Genomic DNA, 16,302 nt, shown 5'->3' with positions numbered 1-16,302 from the left:
CTGAGACATGAGGGCAATCTCCTAGCCTTATCATTTCTTATTTTAGAGGAGGATGCAAAGTAATCAGGACAAGTTTAACACCATGTTTAAGGTAATTCAAATTAGGTCTCAAAACGATGTTTTGAAAAAACACGTGGATACCACAGAAAATTAAAACAAACAAAGGTGAGAAAAGCCTAACTTCCTGGTTGTTTTTTTTTTTTTTTGGTTGATTGGTTTTAAGGGAATGTGTGTGGGCGGGGGAGGGGAGGAGGAGGGGCGGGGAAGGCAACCTGATAAAGCGTCAGTTTGAGGCTGCTTTATCCAAGTGCTGCAGTTAAAGCAATACAGCAGTTCATGTGTAGTGGTGAGGTCAAAGTGAGTTAAAGAAGAAACTTCTAGGATAGCTGAAACACCTTTATAAGGCCACAAGAGCCAAGGATCTTGTAGTAGGTGACAAAACAAGAGGAAGATCAGAAACAGCCCAGCATCAGGACGATGTAGTTCTGCTAGACTACTCAAAAGAGAAACTATAAATCTGATGTCCAAAGGTGGGATTGAACCTCAACAAAGGTTTCTTGGGTTGACCGTCAAAAGTTTAAGATAGTTGAAATTCAAGACAGACATCTCATGTTACATATGTCAGTATTTGATGTTCCGCATTCAACTATTCTTACCTTTTCATAGGCATACTGTTCCTGAAGCATTATTGGCAAACGTTCCAAGAAAGCCCTCATGCAAGGGGCCATATTTAATCCTAAAACTCCCTGTTGTTTCAGTGCAGTCCTACATGTTGCAAGGACGTGATTGGAAGATATCCACTCTGATGTGCAATTCACCACCAACACATCCTGTTCAACAATACAATCACCAGATACATTTTATATACCAGAAATTAAACAGAGGAAATGCGCTTATTCAGATCAATCTGACTCTCACTAATTGTCTTTGTCCCAACACTGCTCAACATCTAAAAGTATCAGTGTGAGTAAGTGACAATGCTGAGTTGAATGAAAAATTATGTACCTTTATCATCTCTGTATTTATACAACACTTTAAATAATTGCTCTTAAACAGCATTATAAAATGGGTTGGTAGCACCTATTATTATTAAGGTTGCCCGATATTTTTCATTATAAAACCATTTTCAGTTTCTTATACCTTTTCTAAACTCTAGATGTTTGAGCTGAGGTTTTCTATGCTGGGTGTCATCCTCAAGATGAAATTTTTTGAAAAATTTCAACCAAAATGGTTCCAAAAACTAGGGAAAAACTAGGCTAGGGAAAAATATATCAAGAACAAATCTCCTTCTTTGACAGGGTTACTGGTCTATTGACTGGGGGAAAGCAGTACATATTGATTTTAGTAAGGTTTTTGACTCAGTCCCACATGACATTTTCATACACAAACTAGGGAAATGTGGTCTAGGTGAAATTAGTATGAAGTGGGTGCACACCTGGATGAAATACTATACTGAAAGTAGTTTCAATAGTTCACTGTCAGACTGGGAGGGTGTATCTAGTAGTACGTAAAAACACCCAGCATATAAAATTTCAGCCCAAATGGTTAAAATTTGGTAAAATTATAAGCCAATGAAAAATGAAGGTTACTCATCAGTACCACTTACAAGTGAGTAACCTCCATTTCTTCTTTGAATCACCTCAGCACATTCGATAGTTTGATAAATAGAACTGTCTTCCAAGGAAGATGGGATGTGGTTTTCTAATTAAACAGTGACTGAAGTACCACTTTACCAAACTGAGCATCTGACCAGGATGCTTAATGTTTTGTTAACATAAGAATAAAGCTCCATGTCGCAGCTCTGCAAATTTCTGCAATGGGAATATACCTAAAGCAGCATGCCATGGAGGCCGCCTTTGCCCTTGTGGAATGGGATCTAATCCCTGCTGGGAGAGGGACAGAGGCTAATTTTTAGCTCTTTTCAATGCATTGCCTAAGCCACTTAGATAGTCTTTGCGAAGTAAATGCCTGTCCTTTATTATTTTGTGCATAAGAAAACTGATCTGGTGACATTCTAAACTCTTTGGTTATATTTAGATAGAAAGCTAAAGCCCTTTTAGCATCTAGTGCAGGGGTCGGGAACCTATGGCACGTGTGCCAAAGATGGCACGCGAGCCGATTTTTAATGGCACAGTGCTGCCTGCCGGGTCACAGCCGCCAGCCCCACTCAGCCCGCTGCCGAACCCAGGCTGGGACCCTGGCAGGCAGCAGCATGCCATTAAAAATCCTGCTCACCCTGGCCCGCTCTTCTCCGCCCCCTGCAGGGGCACGGTGAAGAAGCTTGGCCCGCGGTTGCTGCTGCAGGGCAGGCAAGGTCTCCCCTCCCCCACCTCTTCCCCCAGCATGCTGGGTTCCTGCCCCTCCTCCTCTCCCTCCCTGCCGCTGATCAGCTGATGGCCCTTGCGAGGGAGGGGGAGAAGCAGAGCCACAGCACGCTCGCTGCTCCGGGGAGGAGGTGGAGAAGAGGTGGGGACAGGGCCTTGGGGAACGGGGGTGGAATCAGGGCGTATACCCTCCAGCCCTGTCATAAATATAAAGGGAAGGGTAAACACCTTTAAAATCCCTCCTGGCCAGAGGAAAAATCCTTTCACTTGTAAAGGGTTAAGAAGCTAGGATAACCTCGCTGGCACCTGACCAAAATGACCAATGAGGAGACAAGATACTTTCAAAAGCTGGGGGAGAGTGAGAAACAAAGCCTCTCTCTCGGTCTGTGTGATGCTTTTGCCGGGGACAGAACAGGAATGGAGTCTTAGAATTTAGTAAGTAATCTAGGTAGATATGCGTTAGATTATGATTTCTTTAAATGGCTGAGAGAATAAGCTGTGCTGAATGGAATGGATATTCCTGTTTTTGTGTCTTTTTGTAACTTAAGGTTTTGCCGAGAGGGATTCTCTATGTTTTGAATCTAATTACCCTGTAAGGTATTTACCATCCTGATTTTACAGAGGTGATTCTTTTTACTTTTTTTTCTATTAAAATTCTTCTTTTAAGAAACTGAATGCTTTTTCATTGTTCTTAAGATCCAAGGGTTTGGGTCTGTGGTCACCTATGCAAATTGGTGAGGATTTTTATCAAACCTTCCCCAGGAAAGGGGGTGTAAGATTTGGGAGGATTTTTGGGGGAAAGACATTTCCAAATGGACTCGTTCCCAGTAACCGGTGTTAGACGTTTGGTGGTGGCAGCGAAAGTCCAAGGGCAAAAGGTAAAATAGTTTGTACCCTGGGGAAGTTTTAACCTAAGCTGGTAAAAGTAAGCTTAGGAGGTTTTCATGCAGGTCCCCACATCTGTACCCTAGAGTTCAGAGTGGGGAAGGAACCTTGACAAGCCCCCTGCCATGAGCCGCTCTGAGCAGGGGGCTGGGAGCACCCCCATGGCCCTAGCCCACACCCCCAGCCCTCTGCCCTTACTCCTGTGCACCCCCCTCACACACACCCAGCCCTCTGCCCTGACCCCTGCACCCCCCATGACCCCAGCCCTGACTCCAGCCCCCGCCACACATACCCAGCCCCCTCACACCCCATGCCCTGACTCCTGCACACCCCTCATGCTCCCAGCCCTCTGCCCTGACTCCTGCACCCCCCACACATACCCATCCCCTCCACCTCATGTCCTGACTCTTGCACCCCACACATTTCCATTTCCACCTCCACCCTGAGCACCAAACGAGAGCTCCTGCACACACACCCCCACATTCCCACCTGCACCCCTTGAACCAAATCGGAGCTGCCCAGGTAAGCACTCCACACCCAAACCTCCTGCCACAATCCTGAGCGCCCTCCCTCATTCTAGCTCCTGGCCAGGCCCTACACCCCAACACCCAGCCTACTCCTTCACCTCCAGCCCTGTGCTCAGTGCACTCCCACCCTCAGCTCAGAGATCAGATCAGTGCAGAGATAGAGGAAGAGAATGGGCTAGAACCAGAGAGAAGGTAGGTACCCACTCTATGTGGGCAGGACCGGGATCCCAGACCGGCAGCGGGCTGACTGGCAATGTGCTGATCCGCTCAGCCCACTGCCGGTCTGGGGTCCCGGCCGCTGGCCCCGCTCAGCCTGCTGCCGGTCTGGGGTTCTGGCTGCTGGCCCCTTGCTAGCCGGGGTCCTGGCCGCAGGCCCCGCTCTGCCTACTGCCGGCTTAGGTGAACAGAACCCCAGGCTGGCAGCGGGCTGAGCGGGCCGGCGGCGTAAGATCAGCATTTTAATTTCATTTTAAATGAAGCTTCTTAAACATTTTGAAAACCTTGTTTACTTTACATATGACAATAGTTTAGTTATACTAATAGAGAGAGACCTTCTAAAAAACGTTAAAATGTATTACTGGCATGCAAAACCTTAAATTAAAGTGAATAAATGAAGACTTGGCACACACTTCTGAAAGGTTGCCAATCCCTGATCTAGTGTTTGAAGCTTTGCTTTGCCTGAATGAGCATAGGATCTAGGAAAGAATACTGGCAGATTAACTGATTGGATGAGATGAAAATTGGTTACCACCTAGAATAAGAATTACAGGTAGGGGTGGAAAAATCACTTTGTCCTTGTGGAAAATAGTGAGAAGTGGGATCAGTCATTGTGGCTTGAAGTTTGCTTACTCTTCTGGCAGATGTTATGGCTATAACAAATACTGTTTAGATTAACAGGTAAAACCGTGAATATTCATTCAGATGTTCAAAGGAAACCTTTATAAACTGAGTAGGGACTAGGTAAAGGTCCCATGATGAAGGTGTATCTTTGACTGATGGATATATGTTCACTAGACCTAAGCCCTGGTCTGTAAAATATTCTGGGGTGGATCTTTCCCAGTCTCTCCTTTGAAGCTGTTCCATTTTGCATAAGTAATTAGTCATTAGGCCAGAGAGAGCAAGAATGAATGACTCTATAGACTGGTGGTTAGAGGACTCACTTGCGAAGTGGAAGACTCAAGTTCATTTCCCTGTTACAATTAGTATTTAATTATTTATACACAGTGGAACAGCTCCAACAACAGAGAGAGTCCCATACCATATCATCTCATAGTCCAGTGGGTAGGGCACTTTCCTCCAATGTGGAAGACCCAGGTTCAAATCCACATTAGCCAGAGTGGGAATTTACTTCGGGTCTCCCACATTCTAGGTGAGTGTTCTAACCACTGGGCTAAAAATCAAAAGGGAGAAACCGCTACTTCCAACCCATTTTTTGTGACTGGTGCCTCAGTCCTGAAAAAAAATTAGTATTTTTTTTTGACAAGAACTATTTGGCAAATTCACAAATAGATTTGGCCAACTGAAAATTGCATTTTTCAAATTTCACTATAGGCCAAAAAGAAAAAAAAAAATCAATAGGACACTAAAGAAAGGTACTGTACAATGCTAAATTTTACATTTTCAACCACAAAGACTATTTTAACCTTCTGAAGCAGATATTTCTTCTATGACACACATTTCACATCTCTGCCATAAAGAGGGGTGACATTTGTTACATGCAATAAATTTCAAAATGACAAAGCATTCGCCTGGGTGCATATTTTTTTAAATTGATTTCCCCACTTCTCTCTCTTTCATACATGAAGTCTGAAATCTAAACAAAAGTTTTTAAACTCTTTTTAAAAGATAAGATGGCAGTTGAGAGTCAAAACAATGTATTCTGCCTGTAAACAGACAAACTATGTACAGCAGAACTTTAATTACTCAAGCTCCTTATTTGACAGCAAATGGGTGTGGATAACATGGACTAAGCAGAACAGGGAGAGAAATATGCTAGCAGTTTGTTAGAAAGAAAGGTTTGGGTAAATGGGCTTCTTTTTGTAATAAGAACCTTCCCTTACTACTCACAAATTTAACTCAAAAGAACAGCACTTTAATATACAATAATACCTTTGATCTATTCGAGCAAGCAGCTACTCCAACATCAGGGATCCATACTGCAGTCTGAATAGCTCCAGAACCAATCACAACACTTTGTAATACAGAGCCATCCTAAAACAAGAAATGTTTTGATCAATACACATATTTAGTTAAACATTTGAATTCATCATCCTGTAGTACTCTAAATAAACACCCCCCCAAACATTTCAATTAATGCTTGTTTGAAGTATTTTAAACCCTTTGAACTAAAATTCCTATACGATAGTCAAAAAGGCATATGCGTTTTCCAAAATGTATTATTAAAAGTTAAAATATAACATCTTCTAAGTGTTTTACACAGTCTCAACAGCCAGTGAAGAAAGCAAGTATTATTCCCTTTTTTCAGAGGGGAGAAACAAAAGCACAAACTGGCTAAAGACCTGAGGTCATAAATGACTTGACCAGGCACATAATCAGTTGCAGAGCCAGGATTAGAATTCAGGTATTTTACCCCAAATCTTGTATTCATTATTCATGACTACGTTTCCCCTAATTTTATAAAGTATTTATTAAAGAAAACTACAAAGGACATAAAATTATCCTTTAGCTTTTGATCTTAAACATACCTATTTTAACAAACTTTAAGAAATATAACTAAGCTTTCATCACGGTTATTATTAGTAAAAGTCATGGACAGGTAATAAACAAAAATTCACAGAAGCCCTTGACCTGTCCGTGACTTTTACTAAAAATAACGTGGGGGGAGAGCTGACGGGGGGATGACTGAAGACCAAGTGTGGGAGAGGAAAGCCCAAGCTGCGAGGGCCCTCCGGGTGCCGCAGCCACTCTAGAATCCATGAATTCTGTGACATCCATGACATAATCTTTGAGTAATCTTAAATATAACTCAAAGACAACCTTACCCGTAAAGACCAAATGTTCATGAGCCCACCGAGCCCACCAGACACTAATACCAGTCCATCAGAGCTGAAGGCCAAAGTCCGAACAGGAGTAATATGTCCTCTCAGTTGATAAATGCACTTGGCATCTACTGCTTTTCTGTATCCATCCTGCAAATTATTTCATCATTATGACATATCCTGGATTACATTTATAGAAAATTCTGAATAGAAGAGTGTTTCAGATTTAGACTTTTTTGCAACCAGTGTATAGATTTTCTTGGTTCAACTACTTTTATTTTATCAGGGAAAGAAGAATAAGGCACCATAAAAAGAAAAGGGCTTATAGAATTATTCAAGCTGATACAACAGACTATGAGCACCTACAGTGATGTTGCACTCTAAGTAAATATATCTAAATGCATATTTACTTAAGAGACCTTAGTTTTATTTGTAATTATTTTAGTCATGTTTTATAAGGATGCCTTTAACTTATTACCATCTATATTTTCCTCTTCGAAATACCATAAGCATTCAAGACCACATTACGGCTGGGTCTTACCATTTAAAAAAACATTTTAGTTAAAATTAAGTCAAAGCGAATTTATATGCTAAGAAACTTTCAATATTATTTTAGTTTTCTCTTTTGGAAATAACTGAATAATTTTAAAAGAACTAGATAGCATTACCAAGTTTTAGCCAAGATCAATAGCTCTTGCAAATAAGTTGTTTTTAAACCTTGACCTCCCATTTAGAGTCATAGACCTTAAGACCATAATGGACCACCAGATCATCTAGTCTGACAACAGGTCACCGACAGCCCAGCAACCACACACTAAACTCAACATACAAAATTAGACTAAAGAATTAAACTACCCAGGAAATAATACTATTAGGCAGGGAACAGAAGGGACCAAGGGGCACCAATGCCCAAAGTACCTGCAATGGCAGGGAACTGATTAAGGGAAGTACACCCAGATAATCCTGGCAAGCGACCTGTACTCTAATGCTACAGAGGAGGGCGAAAACCCCCACAAGGTCACTGCCAATCTGACCCGGGGAAAATTACTGAGCATGTGAGCAAGACCCTGAGCATGTGAGCAAGAACCATTTCCTGCCTTGGAAACACCTCCATGTGCATAAGCACAGACAAATTAAAATAAATGTAACTTTTTTAAACTAAATTGTTTTTAAATATTTCTCTCTTCTCCCTCTCCATCCATGCAGATATTTAAATATCTTGCTCCCATCCTTTCCTATTATCGTAGAAAAAACCATGGATACAACCAGGTTAAGATTTCCTAACATTTGCTAAACTGTCTTTACCTTGCCACTTGTTTCCTGTTCCCACCATCCTTCTGCACTACTTGAGCTGGACTGCAACACGATCAGCATGTCTTGGGGAACACTCCAAACACACACTAAGCCATTCTGGCATCCTCTGAAGAAAGTTAGAATAAATCACATGAAAACAAAGTAAAGTTATTAACATACAGCACCAATCAACAAATGTCCTAAAAATATGTCAGTCTGTTATGATATACATTTAGAGCAAGGTGATTAAGAAAGATAATCTGCTTAAAAACAAAGTCCAAGGGCGGCAGATAATTTTTTAAAAGTTGTATACAGATTTAGGAGTAATACTCATTGAAAAAGTTCATTTTTCTTTGTTTAACTCTTTCTTAATATTAATTTTTTGCAAAAACTATTTTGTCAGTACCACTTCGTTTAAACGGAAGTTAGTGAAGTAGTATCTCCAATATAAAAGGAAAGCGGAGGCAGACTGGAAAAAGGAAAAACTTCTTTTTCATTGTACTGTTTGAAATTTTACTATATTATTTAATTCACTTTTTTATTTTTACATAAAATATGCATATTGACAGTGATTTTTTTTTTATTCCTGCTCCAAATATTTAGGAATATCCTCCATAGGTTTTCACCCTATTTTTCACATTAAATATTTGCATATTTTACTTAATACTCCCTTGCAATCATTGTGCAATCAGAATGTATAGGTCCCAGGAATATTTATCAGCACAGGAAGCATTTGCAACTATGGACATAACTGGCACTTTCCACAACAATGATTAACTGATGTTTCCAATAACCTGCAAACATACCACATTACGTTTCATTGTGACAAATTCAAGTTAATTAACTAAGATCAGCCCTGGTCAGTACTTGGTGCAGATCCCTCCAGAGAAAAGCCTAGGTGGAAGGGAAAAGCTGTTGGTGATTCAGTAATGGGAACTTTTTGTATTTAAGTCAGTGCTGAACAAGTGTTCTACAATGCCTACAATGAACAGCTTGTTGAATTTTGTTGTTTTTTTGTTTAGGATGAAAGAGGCTACATAAATCCAAATTGCTATAAGTATTAATACAAAGTACAAAGACTACACAGGAAGTATTAAAGCAAAAATGTTAACATACGTAGCCAGTAACAGCTGCAACTTGGGTCCTTTCCCTGGAAGGTTGCACCAGGTGATACTATTCACAATAGCTGGATGGGAGAGTGAATGCAAACGCCTCCAGCATCCCCCCATATATCTCCAGAGTTTCACCATTTCTTCTTTGGAACATGTCATAAGAATCTTACCAGGTGGATCCCACTTCACACTAACAATAGTGTCCTAAAGGATTCAAACAATCAATCAAAAAGATTACAACATTCAGTGTCTTCATAATATGAACTTACAAATATGAACATCACACAAATCCAACTAAACTTCCTTCCAACACAAAAGTATTAAGCACTTGAACTTCATATTCCAGAAAATAAACTACAAAAAAGGAACTATGTTGATGATTTGATGCAGCAATTTATAACAGAAATGAAGTCATACCTGGTGGTTATCACAGTTCTACGAGAGCGAGAAAAAAAAACAGTTACTCACCTTCTCGTAACTCTTCGAGATGTGTTGTTCATGTCCATTCCAATCAGGTGTGTGTGTGCGCGCACGTGCACAGTAGCCGGAAGATTTTCCCCCTAGCAGCATCCATGGGGTCAGCCTGGGTGCCCCCTGGAGTTGCATCTTCATGGCGCCCAACAGAGGGCCCTGCTGACCCACCACCCTCTCAGTTCCTTCTTGCCAGCTACTCCGACAGAGGGGTAGGAGGGTGGATATTGGAATGTACATGAAACCACATCTAGAAGAACAACAGTTACGAGAAGGTGAGTAACCGTTTTTTCTTCTTCGAGTGCTTCTTCATGTCAATTCCAGCCAGGTGACTGAAAAGCCCAAGTTCCGGAGGTGGGGTCGGAGTTGTCCACTGACTGGAGCACTGCTCATCCGAAGGCCACATCGTCTCTGGCCTGCTGGGTTATTGCATAGTGTGTGGTAAAAATATGAATGGAGGACCACGTAGCCGCTCTGCAGATTTCTTGCATGGGAACCTGAGCCAGGAACGCTGTTGATGAAGCCTGCACCCTGGTGGAGTGCGCAGTGATTGGAGGTGCAGGAACCCCTGCCAGGCTGTAGCACTCCCGAATGCAGGACATGATCCATGACGAAATTCATTGCGACGATACAGGCAGACCTTTCATTCTGTCCACCACTACCACGAATAACTGGACCGACTTTCTGAATGGCTTCATTCTCTCGATGTACAAGGCTGCGCCCTACGGACATTCACTGAGTGAAGTCTCTGCTGCCTGCTGCTGGAACACAGCTTAGGGTAGAATATCAGGAGAAAGATGTCCTGGTTGATGTGAAACTGTGATACAACCTTCAGTAGGAAGGCAGGATGAGGTCTGAACTGAACCTTGTCCTTATAGAACACGGTGTATGAGTGCTCTGATGTTAGGGCTTTAAGTTCAGACACCCTCCTGGCCGAGGTTATCACCACCAGGAATGCGACCTTGTAAAAGAGGTAGAGCAGGGAGCACGATGCCGAGGGTTCAAAGGACAGTCCCATGAGTCTACGAAGGACCAGGTTAGGGTCCCAAGCCAGGACAGGCTGCCAGATGTGAGGGTATAGCCTGTCGAGACCTTTTAGAAACTGGCTGACCATCGGGTTAGCAAAGACAGAATGGCCCTCCGCGCCCGGGTGGAAGGCCGAGATGGCGGCCAAGTGAACCCTTATTGATGACACTGAAAGCCCCTGCTGCTTCAAATGGAGGAGGTCGTCCAGAATAAGCAGCACTGAGGCTAGCATCAGGAACAAATGGCGCTGTGCTGACCAGATTGAAAATCTCTTCCACTTGGCAAGGTATGTGGCTCTCGTAGAGGGTTTTCTGCTGCCAAGGAGGACTTGTCTAACCTGTTCTGAACAGGAAAGCTCCACCAGGTTCAACCACGGAGCTTCCAAGCCGTGAGGTGCAGAGACCCGAGGTTCAGGTGTTGGAGACGACCGTGATCTCGTCTCAGAAGGTCCGGGAAGAGCAGCAGGGTGACTGGAGCTTCCATGGACATGTCTATGAGAGATGTGTACCAGTGCTGGCAGCGCCAGCTGGAGCTATCAATATGACCTGAGCTCGTTCCCTCCGGATCTTGAGGAGTATCTTGTGAACGAGCGGTAGGGGTGGAAAGGCATACAGGAGACAACCTCCCCATGGGAGGAGAAACGTGTCCACACTGGAGCCCAGGCTGTGATTTTGGAAGGAGCAGAACTGCTGGCACTTCCTGTTGCGTCATGTGGCAAATTAGTCTATCTGGGGAAATCCCCACCTCTGGAACATTGAATTTGCAACGTCCAGGTGAAGGGACCATTCGTGGCCGGGAAAGGCCCTGCAGAGGTGGTCCACCAGCTTGTTCTGTACCCTGGGGCGGTACGACACTTGTAGGTGTACTGAATGTTCTACAGAAGGAGGGCTTCCTGGCACAGGGGAGAGGAGCGGATACGCTCTTGTTTGTTGATATAGAACATTGCCGTGGTGTTGTCCATCGTAACTGATACACATTGTCCGTTAAGGATACCCGGAAGGTCTGGCACACCAGGCACACCGCTCTCAGCTCTCTGACGTTGAGGTGGAGAGCCAGATCTGCCTGAGTCCAGAGACCCCGAGTCCTGTGGTCTCCTAGATGTGCTTCCGAGCCCAAGTCTGATTCGTCCATCACTAGCAAAAAAGATGGCTGTGGACTGGCGAAGGGGACCCCGGAGCACACTTCCTGACGGTTAAGACACCACAGGAGGAAGCTGAGGACTGGACGAGGCAGGGTCACGATCCTGTCCAGGTCGATGTTAACCATGACTGGTGCAGTCAGAACCTGAGTCTGGCATGCTGCACCATGCAGGTGCAGGCAGCCATGTGTCTCAGAAGCTTCAGGCATTTTCTTGCTGTGGTGGTGGTAAACTGTCTGAGACCTCCAATGATACTGGTCAGGGCCTGGAACTTCGCTTCCTGCAGTATGCCCTGGCTTGGGTCGAGTCCAGTACTGCCCCTATAAACTCTATCCTCTGAAGAGGGCACAGAGTCGATTTTGCTTCGTTTAGAAGGAGACCCAGGTTGTCAAAGGTGGCCCTTAAGAATTTGACTTGCGTTTCCACTTGGGTCCTGAAGTGACCCTTGATCAGCCAGTCACCCAGGTATGGAAATACCTGTACCTAGTGCCAGCGCAGGAACACAGTGACAACTGCCATGCACTGGTGAAGACTTCAGGTACTGCTGACAGGCCGAACAGAAGAACTGTAAATTGGTAGTGGGTATTGTTCACCACAAACCTGAGGTACTTCCTGTGTGGCTGAGTGATTGCAATATGAAAGTAAGCATCCTTCAAGTCGAGAGTGGCATACCAGTCTGCTGGATCCAGTGAGGGGATGACGGAGGTCAACGAGACCATGTGGAAACAGTTGCTTTACGAACTTGTTGAGTTCTCACAGGTTCAGGATTGGCCTGAGGCCACCTTTGGCTTTCGGTATTAAGAAATACCGGGAATAAAAGCTCTCGCCCCTGTGCTCCTGGGGAACCTCCTCCACTGCCCCTAGCAATAGGAGCGACTATATCTCTTGGATAAGGAGTTGCTCATGAGAAGGGTCCCTGAAGAGGGGCAGGGAAGGACAGGAGGGCACAGAATTGGATGGAGTACCCCCTCTCTACCCTGCGGAGCACCCAGCGGTCCGAGGTGATACAGGACCATGCACGGTAGAAAGGGGATAGTTGGGACGAGAAGGTAAGGTGGGGTGGATCTAGCCTTTGGTGTGGTACACCGTCCTCGACTGTGCCTTCAAAAGACCAGTTTGGGCCCTGAAGGTGGCTTGGGTTGTCCCAAGCCCTGGCCAGAGGGTTGACGTGGCCTTCTCCTGGCCAGTCCTGTTTCTCCTTCTGGACCCATCCTGGTGGTTCTGGTGACCGAACAACCTAGGAGGCTGTGGACGGAAGTGTCTCTGCTGCGTTGACAGTGTACAGAGGCCCAGGGACTTGAGGGTGGCTCTGGAGTCCTTTAGGCTGTTTAGATTTGTGTCCATTTTCTCCGAAAAAAGAGTCTCACCCTCAAAAGGCAGGTCTTGTATGGTCTGCTGGACCTCATAGGGGAGACCAGAAAGCTGGAGCTATGAGCCCCTTCTCATGGCTACTCCTGTGGCCATAACCCTGGTGGCAGCATCTGCTCCATCAAGTGCCGCCTGCAGCGATGCCCTGGAGATCAGTCTCCTTGACCAAAGCCGAAAATTTGGCATGGGAATCTGAGGGGAGGAACTCTGTGAATTTAGCCATCGCCGAGCAGGTATTGTAGGAGTACCGGCTGATGATGGCCTGCTGGTTGGCTGTTCGGAGTTGTAGTCCCCCTGTTGAGTATACCTTTTGCGCGAATAGGTCTAGTTTTTTAGCATCCCTATTCTTGGGAGAAGGGCCCTGAAAGCCTTGCCTCTCCTGCTGGTTAGCAGCATCCACCACCAAAGAGCCAGGCTGGGGGTGGGAATATAGGCGTTCATAATTCCTGCAGGGCACAAAGTACTGGCGTTTGTTACGCTTGGCAGTGGGTGGCAGCGAGACCTGGGTCTGCCACAGGGTCTTAGTCATATCCATAATTGTCTTTATAAATGGGAAGGCAATATGGGAAGGGCACGAGGGGGCCAGGATATCAGCCATAGGGCCTTCATCATCTACTTCTTCCGCCTTAATGCCCAGATCCTGGTGACCCGGCGCAGCAACTGCTGTAACACCCTGGAGTCTTCCAGAGCTGGGGCTATGGAAGTGCCCGCCAGCGCCTCATCTGGTGAAGAGGAGGAGGAGGCGGTGGCCACTAGAGACTCTCTACCATCCCCACCTGAGGGATCTTGTGACCCCAAGGGGACTGTGGTCGGTTGGCCCAGTCCCACGAAGGGCATGGGTATTGGTGCCGATGCTGGGTCCCACGCCGTTGCTGGTACAGACACCTGGTGTAGCATCTACTCTGGGATCTTCATGGATGCTGTCGCAGCCGGCTTAGACAACGATGTCGGTGCCATCGTCAGTGCCGAAGGTGCAGCTGGCGCCACAGCATCAGCACTCCGGTGCTGAAGGCGTTGTCAAGGGCATTGTTGTTGTTGGTAACAGTGACACGGCCGCCAGCATTGACACTGGAGATAATGGCTCAGTCGCTGGTCGTGGCGGAACAACCGTTGCGGATGCCACTGATGCAGCTCCCGAGCGGGATCCTTGGCTCTGACCCTGGCCTTGATGGAAAGCCCCCAGAGTCCAAAAGGCCACTGAGCCGGGTTCTGCCATTGTGAGGGCCACTGCATTGGGTGGGACCCTCTGCTCCTGCTATAGTCAGAAAGGTACGAGTTTGACTCCGACTCTGATGTTTCAGAATAGGAGGACCAGGGTGGCGCTGCACATCTCGACGTAGTGTTGGGACCTTGGGGACCGACTGCGCTCCCTGGATGGAGGCGCTGGTGTCGAGGGGGTGCCGAGGTGATGGGGATTGGCGTGACATCATCGCCGACTTTCCCTTTGACTGAATGGGGTGCTGGGATGAAGCCTACAGTGCTGGCACATCTTTCTGCCTCGGGGACGAGAACGGCGCCGTGAGTCTCAGCAGGTCCTGCGCTGCCTCAAAAGCCTCTGGGGTGGACAGGAGTGGCAGGTGCTCCAAGAGGTTTGGCGAGCGTGGTGGGCCTAGACTCGACTGCCTCACTTGGGCAGGAATTCACGTAGCTCCACTCTGAGCCTCGGAGTCAAGGCCCAACTGAGGTGCCACTGATGGCTGGTCCCTAGATTTTGCCAAGGGAGATCGGCCTCTTTCCATCCTCTTCTTCTGCACTGGTGATTGGGACCAGTGCCGAAGGCTGGAGTGCCCCCGAAAGGCTCCATGACAGCGCTGAGCCTCCTTGTCGGTGTCTCTCTTTGACTGAAGACAGCACCGGAGTGCTCCGCACCGAAGATGACATACTGGGAGCGGGATCTCTGGCACCGGGTCCGACTGAAGTTGGAGAGCTGCCTCCATGAGGAGGATTTTAAGCCACTGCTCCTTCTCTTTAAGAGTTTTCAGTCGGAATTCCTGACAGATCTTGCAGTAGTCTTTTTGGTGATCCTCGCCCAGACACCGTAAACAGGAAGTGTGAGGGGTCACTTTTAGGCATGCGCTTCGCGCAGTCCTGGCAAGTCTTGAAGCCTGGGGATCGCGGCATGCCCCAGTGACAAATAAGGGGGGAGAGAAAAATGGGGAGGATGGGGGATGACACTCCCCGTAACTGAAAATTTTAAGTGAACTAACTACACTATACTAACCAACTAGAACTAACTATCTACAGCGAAAACCAAAAGTACTGCTAAGCTGCTTGCCGATGCAAGAGCAAGGGGAAGTTCCAGCTACCGTCACTGGCAGTAAGAAGGAACTGAGGGGGCGGCAGGGCACTTTAATGGGCGCGACTCCAGGGGGCGCCCGGGCCGACCCCCCAGATGCTGCTAGGGGAAAAATCTTCCGGCTACTGTGCACATGCGCGCGCACACACCTGACTGGAATTGACATGAACAAGCACTCGAAGAAAAAAAGTTTCATGAAAACAGGATCATTACTAATAATAAAGAATATGGGGAAAGATTCACAGAAAGTACACAATAAGCAGAATTCTTTTTCTACAAAATGTTTTTCAAAGTATCCTGCGAGGCTTTACGCAACTTTTTAGTTATGAAGTTGTAATATGAAAGTACTCCAGTGACACTTAAAGTCCTTACCTGAATCTGTAGATAATGGGCCAGATTCTGCACTGTGCTTCCTGAAAGATGCAGCACAAAAGGTGCATCCCAGAAGATGGAGCAAAGGTGAATTTATGCCACCTTTTCATTCTTGGATTCCAGCCTGCTGTCAGAGCCAAAATGGATCCTGGCATACGTTAGAACAGCCCAGTAATCTGTAATTTATGGCAGCCATTCGCAGGCTATTTTATGGGTTGCACTGCAGATTATTTCCCTTCCTGTTTCCAACTTGCCTATTCCTGTGCTTGGCACGCTCCATACAATGGGACTTGTGAGTGGAACAACACTGGGTCTGCTTACATCAGCCTTTCACTGTGGGGGAAGTCTCTTTGCAAATTATTTATGGATTAATAAATAATAATAAACTGGACTGCCATATATTGGCCAGAACAGGGACATAAGGTGCAATGCCAGCGTATTTTGAGAAACATCTTTTACATTTCATAATAACTTTTTTTAGTTTGGGCAAA

At 45.8% G+C, this 16,302-nt stretch overlaps 1 protein-coding gene across 7 annotated transcripts in view; it reads right to left on the bottom strand.

Moving 5' to 3' along the window:
• The window catches only part of HERC1 (HECT and RLD domain containing E3 ubiquitin protein ligase family member 1), a 213,003-nt gene that overhangs the window by 21,913 nt on the left and 174,788 nt on the right, over positions 1 to 16,302 (bottom strand). For all 7 annotated transcript variants that reach the window (XM_074966104.1, XM_074966100.1, XM_074966102.1 and 4 more), the window contains exons 56-60: positions 9,145 to 9,344; positions 8,041 to 8,155; positions 6,739 to 6,885; positions 5,846 to 5,947; positions 657 to 830 (exon numbers count right to left, since the gene is read on the bottom strand). In XM_074966104.1, the coding sequence (XP_074822205.1) occupies positions 657 to 830; positions 5,846 to 5,947; positions 6,739 to 6,885; positions 8,041 to 8,155; positions 9,145 to 9,344 (738 nt within the window). The remainder of the gene's footprint in view (positions 1 to 656; positions 831 to 5,845; positions 5,948 to 6,738; positions 6,886 to 8,040; positions 8,156 to 9,144; positions 9,345 to 16,302) is intronic.

The sequence above is a fragment of the Natator depressus genome, chromosome 10, assembly GCF_965152275.1.
Source record: "Natator depressus isolate rNatDep1 chromosome 10, rNatDep2.hap1, whole genome shotgun sequence".
Classification (NCBI taxonomy): Eukaryota; Metazoa; Chordata; order Testudines; family Cheloniidae; genus Natator; species Natator depressus.
This window is presented reverse-complemented; position numbering and strand designations above follow the sequence as displayed.